Source organism: Molothrus ater, chromosome 21 (assembly GCF_012460135.2).
Source record: "Molothrus ater isolate BHLD 08-10-18 breed brown headed cowbird chromosome 21, BPBGC_Mater_1.1, whole genome shotgun sequence".
NCBI classification, from domain to species: domain Eukaryota; kingdom Metazoa; phylum Chordata; class Aves; order Passeriformes; family Icteridae; genus Molothrus; species Molothrus ater.
Window position 1 is genome coordinate 8,718,342 of NC_050498.2, and position 20,811 is coordinate 8,739,152.

The window sequence follows — 20,811 nt, forward strand, 5'->3', positions numbered from 1 at the left end:
AACGTGAGGGGGAAGGCACCTCGCAATTCTTGGCTTCCATCGAGTTTAAAATGAAATGCAGGTCGAGAGGATTTCGGTGCTCGGTAGAACAATGTGTCATCAGAGCTTTTCCTCCAGCTTTTCAGCAGGAGGGGCAGCCTTGATTTGGCTTTTCCAGACAAATCCATCCCCAGAACCTTTTCTGGGCAGGTTGGTGTTGGCAGGGAGGAGGGCAGAGGGTCTGGGGTTGTTATTTGAGTCCCTCAGCTCCGTGTTTGGGAGGGAACGAACAAACAAACAAACAAACAAACAACGAGTGCCCTTTGCAGGGAGAAGCCAGGATGTGAAACCCGAGCTGGGGAAGGAGAATTTGTGGTGCCCATTCTATAACGCAGCCGCTTCAATTAAATCCTTCTGTCCTGGGTGGAATTGCTTCCTCTGGGCTTTACCCTACAAGTGTTCCCTCAGATCCTGCTGTCCATGATGGGATTGAAGAGAGTCGGGGTCAGGTTGTTTTTATTTAGTCAGGATATGGTTGGTTAATAGAAAAAGCCCAAGGTAATTTGTACCTCCTTGCATAATTGTGTTTATGCAGCAATTAACTGCTGTGTGATTTTTAAAATATTTCATTCTGATCCAAAAGAAGGAGGAAAAAGGTAATAAATCACAAGAGTTTAGAATTCCCTGTCAAGAAGGAGGAACAAGGTAAAAATGGATTTTTCTAATCCATCACTTTCTTCATGGAAACAGCTCTCCTTTCATCTGCTGCTTCCTCTGCCTTAGAATTGATGACCTGGGCATAAATAAAATATTGTTCCCATTTATTATCCAGGGAGCTGCCAGGGAGGAAGGACAGTTGAATCATCAGGGTTTTTGCTGCAGCTGCTGCAAATCCTCAACAGCTGGAGCTGGGAGCTGGTGAGGTCTGAGCCCTCCCGGGAGCTTCAGCTCTTGGGAAAGGAGGGAATTCCAGCAGAACCCAGGGCTGCTCCTGGGGGGAGCTGCCCTGGGAATTTCCCTTGCAGGTGTGTGGTTTTAATCTGATTTACCCTGGTTAGAGCAGCCCAGGAACAGCACAGAGCTCTGGTTTAATCTGTAATTTAATTTAATCCCACAAAACCATGGGGGCAGCACAGGGGGGGCTTTTCCCACCTGCTGCCTGTGGGGAGAAGACCCTGAGGAGAGCCTGGGGATAATTTCCATTTCAGAGCAGCAGGAAGTGCTGTCTGAGGCTTTCACACGTGCTCTGGGGGAGCTGTTGTGCCTGGCAGGCAGCAGCGCATCCCTGCAGGAATCCTCTGCAGCTCTGCTCACCCAGCAGCCCTGGAACGGGCAGGGGCTGAGGCTCAGGCAAAAAGGAAACTTTGCCCACTCTTAAAATGCAACCGTGGAATCGCAGCTGTTGGGATAAGCAGCAGTAACAAAGGTAGAAACTGAGGCTGGATGCCTGAAATTGGGAGATTTCAAATCAGAGTTAAAATCTGATTCCAGCTCAGCTCTGAGGACGAATCCTCAGTAATAAAATAAATTTTAGTATCAAAACTTCTTTTGACAAGACACAAATATTGAGAATTTAGGTGATGGATCAATAAACGAATGAGAATTTCAGTAAATGGTGAAATTCTCAGCCAGTTTGGTGCCTTCATTTCCCTGCAGTGGATCTTGCCCAGGGACACAGGGGAGCTGCTGCCCTGGACAAATCTGCTTTTGCTGAGAAGCCAGCCTGCCCTCAGTGTCAGCACTGCTGCTATTATGGGCTGCATTAATGGTAAACAGTGCTCCACTGATACGTGGACACTCACTATTATGCTGCTAATTAAATAACTTGTTGCATTAGCACTTTCCATCTTCCATCCCAGCTCTGTGTTTATCTCCAAAACCCATGCAGCAGCAATAATTAATGTGGAAATAAAAGGCTTTATTCTCCCCACTGCCACTGCTTTTTCAGATGACTGGGTTGGGTGGATGCTTTGAGCCTAGAGGAAAACAGCAGCACTCAAAAGTGGGGGATAAAACCCACAGCAAAAATTACATTTTTCACCCCTGTGTACCCAGAAAGGGCTTGATGCTGACCTGCTGTGGCTTTTCACAGTAAATAACAAAATTGTCTCCATATTTCCCTTCTTCATGGCAAATGTAAATGGTGACTGAAGTGCCAGAGGTGCCAAACCCACCCCAGCCCTGGGAATGTTGGTGCCTGTTGGGAATGAGGCAGGGAAGTGCAGGGATCAGGGCTGAGCAGTGCCCGGGCTCCCTCCTCTCCTGGGATCCACACTCCCACATTTCTGCTCTGCTCTGCTCTGCCCCTGAGTAAACTGGAGTAATTGCTTTTAAAAGTAAACGCTCCATCTGCTCTTTCTCCCCACAGTATTTCCATCCTTTTTCATCTCAAAGTCAAGTTTTGAAGCACAACGGCAACCAGAGACTGTGAAAATCACAAGAGAAGCCCCAAAATATTGTGAAGTTTTATAGAAGTCATAAATCTGATGGGTTTTCTTTTATTTGCCTTCAGTAGTTTGTGCCTTCAGCCATTTGCATTTTGAAATTTCACTTTGAAGTCTGTGAGCTGGAAGCTCATTTAAAAATAAATAAGAATAACAGAGCCAGGAGCGCAGGGCTTCAGGGAGGAGGGGGAATAGCACAGGGCTTGTGATAACAGGAGGAAAATTCAGTGCTGGGCTTGAAGTGAGTCAGGACAGCCTGGCAGGGACAAGGGGACAGAGCAGTTTGCAACTATTCTGTGAATTTTGGCATTTTTTAGGGTTTGGCTCAGGATTTAGCTCAGCAGAGCGGTGTTTTTATCTGTGTCAGAAATCCAAGTGCTCAAGGAAAAACCTTCCCCCTCGATTTTAGGGAATTTGTATTTCCCCGAGTGCTGCTCTTCATTCATTGCAGAGCCTCAGAAGAAATTCTCTTTCTCCCTTCTGCAACTGAAATATAAAATTTCCCCTTTGAGAGAAATCCCCTGCCCTGCCCTCTGGGTATGGATCAATAACTGGGAATGTGCCCCTGGATCCTGACCCATTGAAATCCCTCCATCTTCCTGGGCAGCACTGACATTCCAGGGATAATGCTGGGTGCCCACTGTGCTTCCTGATATTTCAGCATTTTTGGGGAATCTTGTGAAAATTTGGATTTTTCTTGGCTCCAGCACCCAGAAATGTGAGAGGATGAGAGAATCTCCATTTGAAAACCTAACCAAACCAAACTGGACCAAAAAAGTCCTTATTGAAAAGAATTTTAAAATGAGAATTCCTTAAATTTGCCCTTTAAGAATTCCTTAAATCTGCCCAAGGGTTTTAGGAGCAGGAGGCTGTTGTGTGGCACTGGAACACTGGGATTTCAGAGCACAAGGGTTCTTGTGGATTCTAGGGCTGGGGGTTGGATCAACACCTGGGAGGCAGAATAAAAAAAAAATTGCAATGAAATGAATAAAACCAGACAAAAAGCCTTTCATCTGTGCACCTTCCTGCACCACCTGAGCCACAAAATCTGGAGCTGCTCTGGGCCTGGAATGCAGCAGATCCTGGTTGTTCCCTGAGCTTTTGCACAGCAACACAAACTGCAGGGGAATAAAGGCCACGCTGAATTAATTGAATTATTTCAGAGATGAGTTTGGTCCACTAATTCCATATCGACTTTGGGCTTTAAATAGCATTAAGGACCCGTGGTAAAACTCAATTAAAGCTCAGGAATGCAGCTGGAGCAGGGGGAGGTCACATCTGGGCAGGAGGTGCCATAATGGAGCCTGGTCCCTTGGTGTGGGTCTGTGTCTGGTGGCATCAGAGCAGAATTGAATCTGTTCAATCTGATCATGGCCTGCCCCCTCTGTGAGGAATTAATGAACCCCGAGAGGCCTCTGTGGGTTCAGGGACCGAGCAATTGAGCTCCTGCTCCCCTGGGAAACGCTGAGTGTGATGTGAGGGGATGCTTGGAATGGCTGGGCAGAGCCTGCAGTCTGCAGCAGGAATTTGCACAGTTTTTATTTTCCGTTTTTCTCCTTGCTACACATTCCAGGGCTCATCTCTTTAATCAAATTAAATCCAGTCAGGCTTGGAAGGTGCCACAAAGGCTGAGCTTGCTGTGGGGTGCTGGAAAGCAGCAGGTGGGAATTGGGATTAATGCATGAGCACAGGAATCTGGGTTTGGGGCACATCTTGGTGCTCAGGCTCCTCTCAGGTTATATTGACACCACGTTTTGTGTAACTTGCAGGTCTCCTCTCCCTGTTCAAGCTGTATTTTATGAGAACCTCTCCTCCTTGGAAGCTTAGGGTTAGATCAGCAGTGGGAATAGGTAAATCTGACAGTCGGTGCTGTGCTGTGGCTGTAGGAGCTCAGACCCCAAAGTTGGGGAATCAGAGATCCCAAATCTCTCTGGAGAGATCCTTGTGTGGATTCCTGAGTGCCCCAGGGTTTGTAACATCCCTTCTCTCACTGCAGCACTGCCCTGTGGGGACAGCACAGGGAACACGTTCCTTTTGGAAAACCCTGGTTCTGAGCTTGTTTGGGCTCCTCCTGGCACTGCCAGCCCTCATTGCCCAGGACCCTCAGCTCCTTTTGCATCCCTGCAGTGGGAATTGTTTCAGGAGCAGCCTGGGAAGGGGCACACGCTGTTCCCTTCCCCTCTTGGACCTCTTTGGGACCAGTTGCATTTAAATTTCTGTTCTATGGGGTTGTTCAAAGCTGCCAGCTGGACACAGGTGAGGGGGATCTGTTCAAGGCTGGACACAGGTGAGGGGGATCTGTTCAAAGCTGGACACAGGTGAGCAGGATCTGTTCAAAGCTGGGCACAGGTGGGCAGGATCTGTTCAAAGCTGGACACAGGTGAGCAGGATTTGTTCAAGGCTGGACACAGGTGAGCAGGATCTGTTCAAAGCTGGGCACAGGTGAGCAGGATCTGTTCAAAGCTGGGCACAGGTGAGGGGGATCTGTTCAAAGCTGGGCACAGGTGGGCAGGATCTGTTCAAAGCTGGACACAGGTGAGGGGGGTCTGTTCAAGACTGGACACAGGTGAGCAGGATTTCTCTGCTGCAGTCTGCAGGGAATCAGCATCACCCTGCAGCCTTTTAGCCCTGGCAGCTGCTTCCTCTTTTTCCAGATGATTCCAGCAGCTCTTTTTGTTTAGCCCATTGTCAGACAGCATCACAAAGACCCGGGGTGTTCATTCTGCCATGGTTCAGGGAGTGGAGCTGCTGAGTGGGCTGTGCTGGGAGGGAGGAGCTGCAGGTGCTCCCAGAGTTTGTGCCTTTCCCTGGAACCCCTGGTGGGATGTCAGAGCTCCCTCCTGGCTCTGCAGCAGCCAGCAGAGAGGGGAATGAGCCAGAGCAAAGCTCTGGAGGTGTGGGGCAGGGGTGGTGGGGAGGCACAGCCCTTGCCTGCATGGCTCTGAGCCATGCTCCATGCATGCTTCCCTGCTCCATGCTCAGAGCTCTGGGTTCTGGGGCTGAGAGCAGAGATAACAAATGGATTTACCCCGACAGCTCCCAAGGTCCTGGCTGCTGATCAGAGCAGACTCAGGGTCCTGCAGGCAGGATCTGGCTGTGGCTGCTTCAGCAGCATCAGTGAGAGCCCAAGAGCCTCTGTGCAGGCTCAGCCTCCCAGCAGAGCTGCAGTGCTGTGCTCTACCAGCACATTTAGAGAATTCCCTGTTCTCCCTGGGACTCTCCTGTCACTGGCTCACAGGGCAAAGAGGGAAAAGCCATTTCCCTCAAAAAAAAAAACATCTGGTTTTTAAAAGAATTATTTCATTTCACTGCTCTAATTTGGGACCAGCACAGCTGAGGGGCTGTAACATGGCTGTAAATTGGGTGGCAGGAGCTTCTTAAACCAGAGCAGCTGCCAGAGCATCTCAGCATGGAGCTTCTGCTGGCAGAGGAGAGAGGATCTGCCCCAAACTGCCCCAAACTGCCCCAAACTGCCCCAAACTGCTGACTCCAGGCTCTGCCTCCCCCCTGGGGACATTGCTGGGGATGTCTCTGCTGGGCACCCAGGGGTGGGGAGGGTTCCTGGCTCAGGTCAGGAGGATTGAGCTGTTGTGCATCTCCAATCCCAGCAGCTCGAGGTGGTTTTTTTGAGAGGGCTCAGACAGGATGGGGAGGTTGGGTTGTGTTGCTGCCACGTCCAGATGTGTTCCCAGGCAGACCCTGAGTGTGAACAGGGCAGGGAGGAACGTGTGGAGCTTCCAGTGGGAAACAAGCACAGAAAATCCCTTCCACTTCTCTCAGCTGCAAAGTGGTGCCAGGAGCTGTTTCAGAGCCTGGATTTCAGTGGGAGGGGGGGGTTGAGCTGCACCTCTGAATGTGCATCAGGAGAATCTGCACAGGGAAAATTCAGAGCACAGAAAGTAGGTCTGGCTGCTGGCTGTCACTTCAGTGCAGATCAAGTGTGTTGTGGAAATCTTTGTGTGTCTCTTAAAAAAACAAACAAAACAGCAAAAACAAATACAAGAGCATCTGCTTGTGTATAAATATACCTGGGTTTGGGTTTTTTTTTTCTGATTTTGTAGTTCCCATTACAGCATATGCCAGTTTTTCTGGTGTGCCAAAGAGCAGGAACATCTCCAGGAAATGCTCAGGTTACAGCACCCAGATAAAAGCTGCCTGTGCCACCTTTATAAAGATACAGCCAGCTTAGTCCTGCAGAGGACAAATGCTCTGGGGAACTTGTGGTTACCAGACTTTTATCCCTTCTTTTGATGTGTTTTGCCAAACCCTGTGCTGGCTGGAGGGTGGCTGTTGAGACAGCACTGGAAGCTGAGCAGTGATTTGCTGAAAACTCTGCTTGGGCAGGGGGTAAATAATGTGATTTTGGTTTTTTTTTTTTCCAGTGACCACTCTTAGATACCCTCAAGCACTGGTTTGAGCTGGGAGGAAGGGCAGGCACCTCTGGGAGGGGAGCAATGTCCAGTGAGCCCCAGCAGAGCTGATGGGACTGGGTTTGTTGTTGGTTAAAGACAGACCTTAGTACAGCAGGAACAGAAAATCCTATTTCTGTACCAACAAAAACTCTGCTCCCACAGTTGCTGTTATTGGCAAACTCAGTCACTTGGGTGTTTTTGGAGAAGGATTTACAGGCAAGCACTGGATGCTGAGAGAGCTTCATCTGCTTGCATTTTGCTCTGGTTGCTGTGGGACTTTGTGCTTCGTCCCTGCGCCCTCCCCGTGTTATCCCAGAGCTGCAGCAGGGACAGGCAGTGCCCTCCTGCTCAGTCCCTCCTTTCTGAGCAGGGAATCATTTTTTGGGGTCCCACTTTGCCCCCAGCTCACTGGGATGCTGCAGGCTGGGTTTGGCAGCCAGGCTGGCTCAGTGTGGGCAGCAGGAACGCAGGGCCTGAGTGCTGCAGAGGGATGGAAAGAAGCTTCTCCCAAAAATGCCATTACACAAACATGCTTGAGCCGTGTGTCCTGTTTAATTGCTCCCCAAGAAAAGAGGAATTCCTCAGGGCACTGCTTTTGTCTGAGTCAGAGATACCCCAGTGCCTCGGGCGTCCTCTCTGCATCCACAGGGGCTCCTCTGTGCCCTAATATTGGGCTTCAGGTTCCTCTGAGATCAGTTATCCCTGCAGGAGGCAGGGGCTGTGTGCCAGGCAGGGATTTCAGCTGGCAGAGCCCTCGTGCCATGCAGAGCTCACAGGCAGCTGGCACTGCTGGCCCTGCCTGGTGCCCCGGGCGTTTCTGCCCTCTCTGCTCCATGGGAAGGATCCTTCTGCAATTGGGGATCTTCCCAAGGAGGTGTCAGGGCTTTGGCTGCTTCTCCACGGGGCAGGAGCTGGGCAGGTGATGGAAGGAGGGCAGGGACCCCCAGAGGTTGTTTTGTGTGATGTGGGGTTGCTCTGAACCAAATAAATGACCATTGTTCAAGGGCCCAGAGGTAAAACAGGAATGTTTCTCTTTTCCCTCAAAATTGTCCCTCCTTTTAAGGGTTTTTGGTCTGAAATCACCGGCTGCAAATCCTCAACAATCCTCAACCTTGGAATGTTTAGTGGTTTTCTGAAAACCTCAGGTTCCTGGTGAGGTGCAAAGTGAAGCAATAAATGGTCCAGAAAAGCTGATTTTTGGCTTCCCCAGGCCCTCAGTGCAGCCATTCCCTGAGGGGTCCCACAAGGTAACCTGAGCACAGCCAGCCCAGCCCAGCTCACAAGCACCAAATGTTTAATTCAGTGTGTGCCTGTCAAAGCACATTAAAATTGCAGGTGGCACTTGGTGCCTGTCAGCCAGGCTCTGTCACAGGCTGGTGGCACAGATGTGGCACACTGGGAGTGCCTGCAGTGTCCTGCCAGGCTGGATCCCTGATCCCCCCAAACTCGGCCTTTCCATGGTGCTGCTCTCAGCTCCTGAGGATGTGCCTGCATTGTCTGGGCTGCTCTGGCTGCTCTGTGCTTCCTCTCCATCTCCTGCTGGGTTTAGCCCCAGCTCCTGAGGCTCTCCTGGTGGGAATGGGAAAAGAGATTCAAACCTGTGACCGTGCTCACAGGGATCCGAGGATGAGGGAGGAGACGAGGATCTGACTCCATTATTTCAGAAGGCTGATTTATTATTTTATGATATATGTTACATTAAAACTATACTAAGAGAATAGAAGAAAGGATTTCATCAGAAGGCTGGCTAAGAATAGAGAAGCAAGAATGATAACAAAGGCTTGTGTCTCAGACAGAGTCCGAGCCAGCTGGGCTGTGATTTGCCATTAATTAGAAACAACCACATGAGCCAATCCCAGATGCACCTGTTGCATCCCACAGCAGCAGATAACCATTGGTTACACTTTATTCCTGAGGCCTCTCAGCTTCTCAGGAGGAAAAATCCCAAGGACAGGCTTTTTCAGAAAATATCATGGCTACACAAACCCTTTTCTGCAGCCTTCAGGTGAGGCTGAGGAGTGAAGTCCATAAACACCAAAAGTATGGAATCAGTGGGAATTGCAGGTGTGTCCTGTGAAAGGGGCAGCTGCTGGAGCTGGAGAACAGCTGCCTCTGTCCTCTCAAGCAGCCAACTGAGCTTTGTTTCCTTGCCTTGCAGTCCTTCCAGGGCAGCCAAGGACGAGCTTACCTCTTCAACTCCGTGTGAGTACCCAGCGCGCGCCGGGGGGACCCAACAAAACCATCCTGAAAAAGGGAAAAAAACCCCAATTTCCTTCAGAAAAACCCTGCCTGGGAGCGGGGAGCTTCCTGCAAATGGCTGGAGAAAGAGGCAGAAATAGCCCCTGATTCATATTTGAGTCGTGTAGGGGTTTCAGATAAGCAGCAAGGAAAAGGTGAATTTTTTCGTCATCTGGTTGAGAAATCAGAGCTAATGGCTGAGTCATTCTCCTCTGCCAGGATGGAGTGGGACCAGAGAGCCAGAGTTTTGTAAATGTGGAGATAGATGATATCTAAATATGCACTTCATAAAAACTAAGCATCGTTTTCCCAGTGGCTGGAAATAGTTTTGGGGAGGTCACTGCTGGTCTGGTTTCAGCAGAACTGCTGATTTCACTCACATTTTTCAATTTTCCATTTGGGAAAGTAAAAGCACCATTTTATCAATTTGAGAATGAAAACCTTTCTCAAATGCCTAATTAGCACAAGTGACTGGAGTGTTATTAATCTCCTGCTCAAAGCTTTCATTGAGTTTTTTAGTTGAATAAAAATCCCACTTTACCTTTTCATTCTGCTCTGGAGCTGCCAGAGAGCTTTGTTTGGGCACAGCTGGGAAACCCAGAACCTCCTGCTCATGTTTCCAAACACTGCAGTGCAATCTTTGTCAGCTTTATTGGAGCATCTTGATGTGGGAAGGCCCTAATGGAGCATCTGTGCTTTGTCCCAGAGTGAACGTGGGCTGTGGCCCTGCAGAGGAGCGGGTGTTGCTAACAGGACTGCACGCCGTGGCAGACATTTACTGTGAAAACTGCAAAACCACGCTGGGCTGGAAATATGTGAGTATTTGTGTCCCTGCCTGTGCCCCTGGGCAGCTTTGCTGCAGCTGAGGGGGTGGAAAGGTCATTTTGGGAGCCCAAAATGCAGGTTTTCATCTGTAACCATCTGGTTTCCTCCTGCCTTTGTGTGTGTGTTGCATTTAGAGAATCAGCTTTGTTTTTTAGTTTTATTTTCACTAACTTTATTTTATTTACACCTGGTTTTGGTGGGTCCCCCTCAGTGACATTTAACATAAATGAGGATAATTTCAGTCCTGTGGTTCACACTGTCCTTTTTCTATTATTCTGGTAGATGTTATCAGAATAACAGAATGCTCCATTAATCCTGTGTCCTTCCCACTGGAAATGCTGTTGAACACGAGTTTATCTGTTTGCTCTTCAAAAACTCAATTACCTTCCAATAAAATCCAATGTTACATCCTAATTTCTGCTTCTGGAGGCCCACATAATTTTGTCCAAATGTTTTCACCAGTGCCTGAGCTGGTGCAGGATTTAAGCTTCTAGAAGTAGGGGTTAGGATTCTAGAAGCAGGGTTTAAGAATCTAGGAGTGGAATTTAGGGTTCTAGAAACAGTATTTTGGATTCTAGAAGCAGGATTTAAGATTCTATAAGTGGGATTTAAGGTTATAGAAACAGGATTTGAGATTCCAGAAGCAGGATTTCGGATTCTAGATTCACAATTTACTATTCTAGAATCAGGATTTCGAATTCCAGACACAGGATTTGGGATTCCAGAAGCAGGATTTAAGATTCCAGAAGCAGGATTAAGTATTCTAGACTCGCTATTTAGGATTCTAGAAGCAGGATTTTTAGGATTCCAGAAGCAGAATTTCAGATTCTAGGAGCAAGATTTAATATTCCAGAAGCAGGATTTGGGATTCCAGAAGCAGGATTAAGTATTCTAGACTCACTATTTAGGATTCCAGAAGCAGGATTTTTATGATTCCATAAGCAGAATTTCAGATTCTAGGAGCAAGATTTAATATTCCAGAGGCAGAATTTGGGATTCCAGAAGCAGGGTTTAAGATTTTTCCCCTCACAGTTTTCCTGAGAGCCCACAGGAGGACCTGCAGTTGACTTTGTGGGCAAGGCTCAGACTTGCACCGGCATTCCCAGATCTGATCCAGGACCCGATTCCCACCAAACACCACCTCAGTCTCACTCTGCTCTCGATTTTATTTCAGGAACACGCTTTTGAAAGCAGCCAGAAGTATAAAGAAGGCAAATACATCATTGAACTAGCTCACATGATCAAGGACAACGGCTGGGATTGAGCAGAGCCCGGCCCAGCAGTGCCAGAGATGCCACCCAACCGAACATTGTACCCAAGAGTGAGAGAGTGACTGAACGCTTGGTTCCATGCATTTAGAGGCTCTGCAATCCTGGAGCATCTTCACACCCTTCTCCATCTTTATTGGTGACTGGCCTCTAAATTTCTGTCTCTCTGTCTCTTTGCTTTGTATCTGTTTGTGAGTTGACCCTGGCTGCTTCTCTCTCTGTTCTGTTGGCTCAGAGAATGCACCGAATGCCCGACAGCCATTCCATGTGCCCAGAGCTCCACCCAGCCTGGCCTGGGCTCTCCCGGCACCTCCCAGGTGCTGCCAACCCCGAGGTTGGGCAGGAGAAGGTGGGACAGGGGTGGGGCCTGCAGGGGAACCATCAGAGGGTGATGCTGTGCTTCTCCTTTCAGTCCTGGGTAAGCAAGGCTTGAAACCATCTCCTTGTTAAATGGACAGAGAAAAACATCCACTTGTCTAAATGGATGGAGAAATATCCACTTGTCTAAGAAGGACAGAGGAATATCTCCTTGTCTGAAAGGACAGAAGTTACCTCATGGTTGTGTTTTCTCTCCAAATCCATCGGTGGAGCCTCAGCCCGAGCTGGCTGAGCCCAAGGCAGAGCCAGTCCCCCCCACAATCTGTGTTTTGTTTGCTATTTATGAACTCCTTGTTGCAGGGGGCAGGGCTGGAGGCTGGAGAGATTCCTGCCTCTCCTTTTCCTCGCTGGTTCAGGGTAGGGAGGCTGAAGGTCCCAGCTGAGCACGGCCCTGGGGAGCATCCCCACGGCTGGAGAAACCAAATCCTGACCTGTGAGCCCTTCAGAGAGGAGGAGAAAAGCACCTCAGGCACAAGGAGGCTGGAGCTGCAGCCTAGAAAATGTGGAGGGGTGAAAAAAGGCACGTGTGAGGCAAGGAGGGGGAAATTCCATAGAGGAGGATGGGGACAAACAGTGACAGAGGGTACCCCTGGGTTTCCTGGCCTCCCCTTGGCACCTTGGCGGTGTTTTACCAATCTTTCACAAGTGCAAGGAGGAAAATGCTGTTAGAGAACCTTTTCCTGGGATGCCAGGCTCCACTGGGGGAGCCTGGCACAGAAATGGGGCGAGGAGGGAGCAGAGTTGTGGCAGTTGTGTTGCACAGGTGGATATTTCATCCCTGAGGTATCCTGCCCCCTTTCCCCACTCCCAGCAGCCCATTGCAGGCACGGGGAGAATGGGAAAGGAAAAAAAGAAAAAAAAACAAGAAATGAAGCATTTCCCAGCACCCCTGGAATGATCCATGCCTTGAGGGGTGCATGTGGGTGTCAGAACTGCAAGGGACAACGAGTCCTTCCCATTTCCATTTGTCCCTCCTGGTGATTCCTGAGCACCTTCCTGAGGGGATGGTGGGGAAGGGGTGTCCCGTGTGCCAGGGGAGCTGTGTCAGGCCAAAGTGAAATGAGAAGTTTGCTCTGCAGCATCCAGCCAGTATCTGGTGCATAACCCAGGACTATTGAGCTGAGCTTGTTCTGTCTCTCCCCGAGTGAATTTTTCTTTTTGTTGGCAGAATTCTTTCAAGTGGGATAATCCACGGGGGGAAATCTTCCTTAGTCCAGAAGGAAGGAGTGTTGTGCAGGGAGGGGGTGGTGGCTCTCATGAAGCAGCAGCTTTGGAGCTGTGATCTGCAGTCACTGCCCCCACCCCTGAGGGATCCCAGGGGGCTGTGGAGGAGTCATTTGATGTTCACTTGGCAGGGAATGGAGCAGAGACTCTCCTGAGGGATCAGGGTGGAGTTCAGGGTTGGATCCTTGTGCTGAAAGCCAAGCCTGGTGAAGCAGAGGTTGTTTTGTTTTTGTTCTCTCTCAAAGCTCTGTTCTTGACAGCCGTGGAGAATCGAGGTGGAGTTGGTGACCAACCTGTCCAGAGGTGGCTTCTGCCCTCACCCTCCTGCTCTGGCTGTGTAACAGCTGCTCCAGCTTTTGTTTTGGATTGTCTCTGCTCCTGCCAGCCACGTTCCCTCAGTGACAAATCCAGTACAAATCAAAAACCCCACAGCACCTGCTCTCTTGTGGACTCTGGCACTGACCTGGTGCCATCTCCCTGTCCCTTCATTGAGGATCCATGGCAATTTGTTGGGTTTTGACTAGTGGGAAGCAATTCCTGCTCTTCAAAGAGCTCTTTATTCTCCACAGAGCCTTTAAAGGAGCTGGGAGAGGTAAGGGATCATCCCAAATCCTGTGAGGCTGAGAAGAGCACGCAGGGCTCGTGGTTTGATGTTGGTATTTGGAGTGACTGCTGATCAAAAAGCAGAATAAAAGGCAGGGCTGTGCAGAGAGCTGCTCTGAGAAATGCCAGCCAGGTGGAAATGGTTTTATCCATTCACTTGGGACGGAAAAGGACAATGCCCCATCAGACCTGGCTGCTTTTTACTGGTCACAGGTGTTGGGTTTTTAATGGCAACCAGTCCAGCTTGAACAGGGCGAGGTCTTAATCTGCTTTTAATTGGTTTTGTCCTGTTCAGCCTCGTGCTCAGAGCCTGGCCCTGAGCCCTGGTGCAGCCCAGTGTGGCTGTGCCTGTCCCCAGCACCCAGAGAGCTCCCTGGGGAGTGGCTGTGATGGCTGAGAGGAGAAATGGGGCCCGTGCAGCTCCCGTGTGTGTCCAGTGAGCAGGAGCAGCTTGAGCTGGGGGCTGGCAGGAATTTGGGATCAGTGCTGGTGACACAGAGGGACACACTCAGAGATAACCAAAGAACTTCCCTGCTGAGCTGAGCCAGGTGGGGCCTTTTCCCAGGAGAAGGGGAGATGTGGCCCATGGGAGCTGCTGCTTTCCATGGGCAGCAGCCTCAGGAAAACACGGACAGCACTGAGTTTTCCTCCTGTTTTTGGTGTCCAGCCTCGGGTCTGGGCAGCTGTGAGCACCCTTGAGTTTACATCCCCCCCTCGACCCCAAAGCTCAGACTTGAGTATTGAGTAAGTTTTAAATTGTTTTTGCTCTGGTGGATTGTCTGGTGTGAAATCCTGACCCCTGTAAGAAATATTCAGATGATAATATATACAAAGCAGAAAAAATAACCCCCAGAAGACGTTACCTTGTGAAATATACTTTTGTAAATAATATTTAATTTTTTTTAAAGAAATAATATATTTGGTGCTGTTTTCTCAGAGCCCCTCCCTGAGAGCACTTTTTTTTTGTTGTTGTTGTTTATGATGATCCTGTTTTCCTTCTGTATTTGTTGGAAAATATGTTTAAAGGGAAACAAAAAATCCTGATTTACGTTGTCCTCCGAAGTGGATCTGTGTTTCCTGTGGATGTGGTGGGGTTTTTGGGCTGGGAGGGGCTGCAGGCACTCAGGAGGGCCCCAGGTCCCCTCTGCCTTTCCCTGGGGCCCAGACCCCCTTTGCTCCCAGCTGGAATCCCCCAGAGCCCCTGGGGCTCCCACTTCTCCCTGGTTTGTGGGATCCAGGTCTGGGATTTCCCTTGCACCAGTGCTGGCTGGAGTGAGAAGCTCTGGAGCTGCAGCCTCAGATTTGCAGGGATGGAGGATGGAGCTTTGAACCCAACGCTGATTTTAACCTAAACCACAAATCTTTGGATCCTGCTTTTATTTTTGAGGGGAGGTTTTTTGTTGTTGTTGTTTTGTTTGTTTGGGTTTTTTTAACCAGGCTGCTACATAACAAATTAGAGTAAAAGTTTACCTCTCTTGGCAGTAAAGTTCATTTATTTTGTTCTCCTTTCTGTCTTTAATCTCCCCCCTTCTCGCCCTCCTTTGTTTTTATTTCGCTTGGTCTCTTGTTTATCCCAAAGTGGACCAACAGCACAAAGCACTGGACTGTGTTTTGCTGAGCAAGGAGCTGTTCAAGAGCTTTTGCAGGTTCTTTAATTCTCTGGGTTTGGAGAACTTCAAACGCCACAGGAACAAAACCAACCCTGCCAAACAAACCCCGTTGTCCTCGTGATGATCAAGTGAGAATTCTCTCTCTCTCTGTGCATTTTTCTGGCTGCTCTGTGAGAGTGTGTGAATCATGCATTTCACTGCACTTCCCTGCTTTGGGAGGAGCTTCCAGGTGAAGCAGTTTTGGGATGAAGAGGGGACACCAAACACCAAGCTCAGCTCAGTGGGAAGGAGCTCTTCCCACCACGGGAGAGGCCTCAGTGCTCAGAAACAATCAGGTTAGACAGAGGTTTTCTGCAGAAATCCTGGTGAAAAAGAACAAGCAGAAGAGGGGAAACGAAATCATCTTGAATTCAGAAAAAAAAAAAAAATCAAAAATCAACATATTTAAATGCAAGCAGAATGGCATTGTGTAAGGTACAACCACAAATAAGCTGTTCTCATCGTTACAACTGTGTGTATCCTTTGTTTTGTTCTTCCTAAGGAAATGGGAATGCTTTCCCCACTGACAAAACTAAGGACAATATTTCCAATACCAGCCTGTCTATGGATGCTCTTGTGTTTACAAATTGTGTATATTTTTATTTCTTTGATCTTATTTTAATTTTTTTTTTTGGCATATTCTTTCAGGTCATTTGCTTCAGTCATAAATGCAATTGTTTGTTTTCAAATAATTGGTTTTCACCTTTTCATGTATTTGTACATTGTATATAGTTCTTCAGTATTAGAGGGAGGCGTATTGTTTGTCATATTTACAATATGTGTTGGTGCTCATTTGAGAAAATAAAATTTTCAAGTACTAAAGCTGCTGGTCGGGTTTCTGCTTTATTCTGTGCAAATCCCTGAGATCCAGGGGACTTCATCCCAAAGGGGATTTTTATCCCAATCCAGGGGATGGGAAACAGCAATTCCTGCTGCCTCTGCCTCAAACACCTGCATAGCCAGGTGGAGAGCAGTGCTGTATTTGGGATTTTGGGATGGATGGATGCAATCCCCGTTCATCCACTGCTGGAGGTGGCAGGGCCCTGTCCCCGTGCCCTCTGTCCCTGTGCCCTCTGTGCCCTTAATTCCCAATTTAAAAAAGCCACTTAACCCTGTTTGGGGACAGCCCAGGGGCTGAACTCAGAGCCCTGACCTGGGAGTGAGCTCAGGCCACGGCCCCAGAGCTGCACCTGAGAGGAGCTGGAGGATTCCGGGAGGATGGAAGGCCAAGGAAGATGGGATGGGAACGATCCCATGGCCTGGGCAGCGGGACAGTCCCTGCAGTGGGGTCAGAGCTCTTGCTTTCACCAAAGCCTTAATTTGCTCCTCCTGGTCCCACACCAGCCTGGGACACTCTGGGTGTGTCCCTAAGGGACACTGTCCCCGCCTTGGGGACGCTGGCATCCCAAAATTGACCTGCAGGTCTGTGTGGGCAGCTCCTGGGCTGGGCCTGTTCCTACAGCCCCACTGGAAAAGCCCCAGGGTTTTAACCCTGTGTGGTGCGGGCAGTGGGAATCCCCTGGAGCGGGGAGGGGATCCACAGACGTGGGGACATTTCTTGTTCCCCATCCCAGCCCCGTGCGTGGCTCCTCCTCGCCAGCCCAGCCGCAAATCCTGCAGGAAAATCCCGCCAGGAAAAAGCGTCCGGCTCAGCAATTCCCACCCGAGCATCCGAGTGACAGCAAGGGGGACAACCCCAGGCTGTCCCTGAGCAGTGGCCTTGGGAGGAGCCTCCAGATCCCCATGGGATGGTGGAAAATGCCAGCACCGCGTGGAGCGGGGACATTCCCGCATCCCGCGGCGGGGAGGGACCAGCGCGGCTGGGGATGCGGGACAGCCCCTCCCGGCTCCTTATGAACCTGCGGGCAGAGCCGGGCCGGGCCGAGCGGGGCTGTGACAGCCCGGCAGAGAGAGCTGACTCAGGGCTGCAGCCGCGGGCCCCGGCAGCGGCTCTGAAAGAGGGAGGGAGGGATGGAGTGGAGGTACGAGGGGATGGAGGGATGGATGGAGGGATGGAGGGATGAGTCCCCGGTCCCCGCGGGGTGACAGCGCTGCCGGGTCACCGTGACCTTCCCCGTGGCCAGAGGACAGCCTATAAAGAGCGGTGGGGCCGAGCTTGGGGCAGCTCCTGACTCCTCTCCCATCCCACCACAATGAGGGATTTTTTTATTTTTTCAAAGGATGATCACGAAGCTAAAAATACAGCAGCGCCAGTGGCCTTTAATCCCGGTTCAAGAGCAATCTGACACTCCTGCTCTGCTTCCCAGGCGGATTTTGGGACGCAGGGATGCTGCCAGCTGCTCCTCCATGGCTTCACTCGATCCCTCTCCTCCTCCTTCACTCGGGGTTCAGCCTCACGATGCCCCTGGGCTTCCCCAGCGCCTCCTTTCCCAGCGGGACCCGGCTCCCTCCGGGCGCATTTCTGGCTGACAGGGAGGAGGATTTACAGTAGCGCCTTCAGGCTGCCAAACACGCCGGGGATATTTTTACCCGGCTCCAGGCTGGGGTATAAATAGAGCCCGGGCCGTTCTCTGTTGCTGACCAAGAAATGTCCCAGAGAAGCGGGGCAGGCACGAGGGAAATGTCACCAGAGCGTGGTCACCCCTGGGGGAAATAACAGAGCCCTGCTGCCACCCCCTCCATGTGACCCCGATGAACACAGAGCGCTGCTCTGTTCTGGGGAATCTGGGGGTGCTGTGAGCACAAACTTTGTCCAGTTTGCGGCACCTTTAATTTAACCTCTCCAGGATTAAGCCCCTCCATCCGTCAGGGCACCCCAAGTCTGTAAAGGGGATCCTCGGGGAGAATGAAGGACACCAGGGACAGGGAGTGACAGACATCACCAGCTCGACTTCTGTGAAAAAACAAAAACCAAACCCCAAACCCATGGAGCTGTTCCAGGCTGGGCTGTTATTTATGGCTCGGGATCAAGCAGCTGCTCCCGGCGGGGGCTGCCCCGCGCTGCTCCACAGGGAAAGCTCCTGCAGACGTTTGTTCCCAATGTATGGAAACTTCTGATGAGGTGAAGGGGAAATGCTGGGGGAAAAAAAAATCATAAAATCCTTTACCAGGGCCCAACCTCGCCCCGTGGAGCCGTGCCCCGGGGTGAAGGGCTCTGAGCAAGGCTTTGGATGCCTGACAGAAACAGCAAATGCTATAGGAGGCTTTTATAGAGCTCTGCTTCCTCGTGAAAGCCAGGCTGGCGTTTTCTTTTCCATTTGGACAAGGATTTTCCCATAATTGTGCTATTTTTATGGTGGTTTCAGACAGAAAGAGAGGGCCTCTCCCAGGCAAGCCCTGGTGCTGGAGGAGCTGGGGCACGGGAGGGCTCAGCCTCTGACGCAGGCTCCCCCGGCTCTGCCAAGGGCCTTTGCTGGCAGATGTCTCACCCTGTGGAAATGGGGGATTTGCTCCATCTCTGCCTCACAGGGATTTTTCTCTTTTGGAGTTTCCTGCCTGGAGATGAACTGTGGTGCAGATGCTGCCTGAACCAGGGGGAAGCAACAGAGCCTTCGTGGCACAAAACGGGGGCTCAGCCAAAACTCCTGCTCTGAGACACAAAAATGAACACCTCAGCAGTCAATATCAATTTCTGACACACAAGGGGCCCTTATCTCCCGCAGGGCAGCTCATCAACACCCCAATCTCTGCTGATGAGGCAAAGGCTGGGGAAGCACTCGGAGTGATGGCTGAGAGGCCACTGAGGCCAGCAGCTGTGCCCATCACCGGTGCCTCCCCCAGCCCCCAGGTTTTTGCTGGTTTCTGGAGGTATTTTCGCTGGGAGGGAGCTTTTTTTGGAGTGGTGCTGCTGCTGGAACCTCAGCTGGGTTTTGCTGCTCAGTTCAGTGGGAAGGAGCCAGGTGGGAGCAGGTTTTATGGGGAGGAAATGAAGTGGCTGAAGGGTTGAGGCTGTGTTATCTTTAATTTGAGCCGGGATTTCTGTCTGGCTGTGGGATTTGAGCTGGTGCTGAGCTGCTGTGGCTCCGTGTGCCCGGCTGTGGGGGCAGCAGGAGGAGGCTGTGATGGGGGACTGTTGATGCAAATCCTTTTGCAGGCTTGTGGAGGTGAATTTAATCTTTAGAAGCCTGGTGGGAACGAGCTCTCCCGGGCTGGGAGCTGCCAGCAGCCGGCCAGCTCCGCTGCCGGCGCCTGGAGCCATTAGCAGGGCATTAATAATGTCCTTTATTAGATCACAGCCACGTCATCAGCTGCACTTGGGGATGTGGCTGCTGGCACGTCCCTTCCCAACCCGCCTGCTCCTCTGGGTGCTGTGGGAGGGGATTTTTTTTTCCGTGGTTTTTCAGCAGTTCTTTGCTCTGGGATCCATCCTAAGGAGGGGCTGGTTTTTTTACTCAGGTCATCCCCAGGTCCTGGTAGCCTCAGATACACAGGGAGGTTTTTTTGGCTCTGTTTGCTGTCAGCAGGAGAGGGTCTGTGAGCTTCTGAGTGAAATCCCTTGTGCCAAACCTAAATTCCCCCCAAAATACACATAATTCAGCCCAAACTGGGCTCTTGTGCTCTTTGTACCTGCCTTGGACCAGGCCAGGTTTTGCTTGGGTTTAGTGAAGCTGCTCCTGTGAATCCCCATCACAGCCCAGCTCTGAACTTGTGCATTCCATGCCCGAGGGTCCCAATCCAAAACTATTTGGGAACCAGGCAAGGTTCAGGCCTTAGGAAAACCCCGCCCTTGCTGGAGCTAACGGGGACAGGGCTCCTTTTGGATTAGTTGCCCACAAGCAAGAAAAGCTATTTTGAACCAGAGGCTGGGAATGTTTGAGCTAATCCCAGGTGGAAGCTGATTAAGGGCTCGTGGGGGGAGATTTGGAGCAGATCCTGGTGGCACAGGGAGCCCGGCCACGTCCCCTCCCAGGCTCTGCCTGGCCAAACCACCCCAATCTCCAAGGAGTGAGAGGAGGTGGAGCTCAGCCCAGACATTCCCGAGGTGTTGGAGGGGATTTCTTTGCACAAACCCTTGCCAAGGTCTGTGGAGCTCAGTCCTGACCTTTGGCAGCTGTTGGGTGCTCGAAGGGGAGAGCTCTGTGCTCCTTTCCAGCCTGGTGAGCAAAGGGATCACGGGGGCGCCTTCCTGAGCCCTTCAGCTCCGTGCCACCCACACCAGGGAGCTGGCAGTGGCTTCATCCTCTCATATCCCAGGGAAATATTTCCATTTCGGCCACCATGTTCAGGGGCTTGTCAGTTTTTCTGGTGGAGATTCCCACCCTGGGCTGGGTGAGCTCTGCTCCATGCTCTGAGAGGGCGGTGGCTGTGCCAGGCACCCAAGGGTGCAGGATTTGGGTGGGATCTCCAGGATGCAGAGCCTTAACCTGCCCAGACACAGCTTTCCCCAAAGGGAAGGTGCTGCAGGGCTCGTTCCCATTCCCATGGCTCTGTCCATTCCACTGTGCCAGGCACGGGGATGTCACGTGTGCCACAGGAGGGTGGCACAAACAGCAAATTTTGGGTCAGGTGCCTTGGAGGAGGAAATCTTAAAGGCAGCCATGGGGAATCTTCCCAAAGAGTAGAGCAAAGCCACCACGTGGGAAGGGTCCTGCAGATCAGAGCTGCAGGCTGGGCTCTCCTGAATTAAATATTTGGGTTTTATCCACCTTGCCCAGCCCCAGCCCAACAGCAGCCCTTTGTTTGAGACTCACAGCAACACGGCCCAGAAAAGAGATTCCTTGCAGCTCCTGAAACCACAGAGCTTCCTCCACACAAACCCTGAATTCTTCCCCACATCCTGCCCTGGGCAAACACTGAGCAGGACTGAGAGCAAACAGCACCAGGTGTAAAC

General features: G+C 50.8%; 1 protein-coding gene across 1 annotated transcript in view; it reads left to right on the top strand.

The window, feature by feature from the left end:
• YPEL2 (yippee like 2) overlaps nucleotides 1-15,842 on the top strand; it is a 33,800-nt gene extending 17,958 nt beyond the window's left edge. The window contains exons 3-5 of the mRNA XM_036394969.1: nucleotides 8,994-9,037; nucleotides 9,780-9,888; nucleotides 11,073-15,842. Of these exons, the coding sequence (XP_036250862.1) occupies nucleotides 8,994-9,037; nucleotides 9,780-9,888; nucleotides 11,073-11,162 (243 nt within the window). The 3' untranslated portion in view covers nucleotides 11,163-15,842. The remainder of the gene's footprint in view (nucleotides 1-8,993; nucleotides 9,038-9,779; nucleotides 9,889-11,072) is intronic.
• The last annotated feature ends 4,969 nt before the right edge of the window (nucleotides 15,843-20,811 follow it).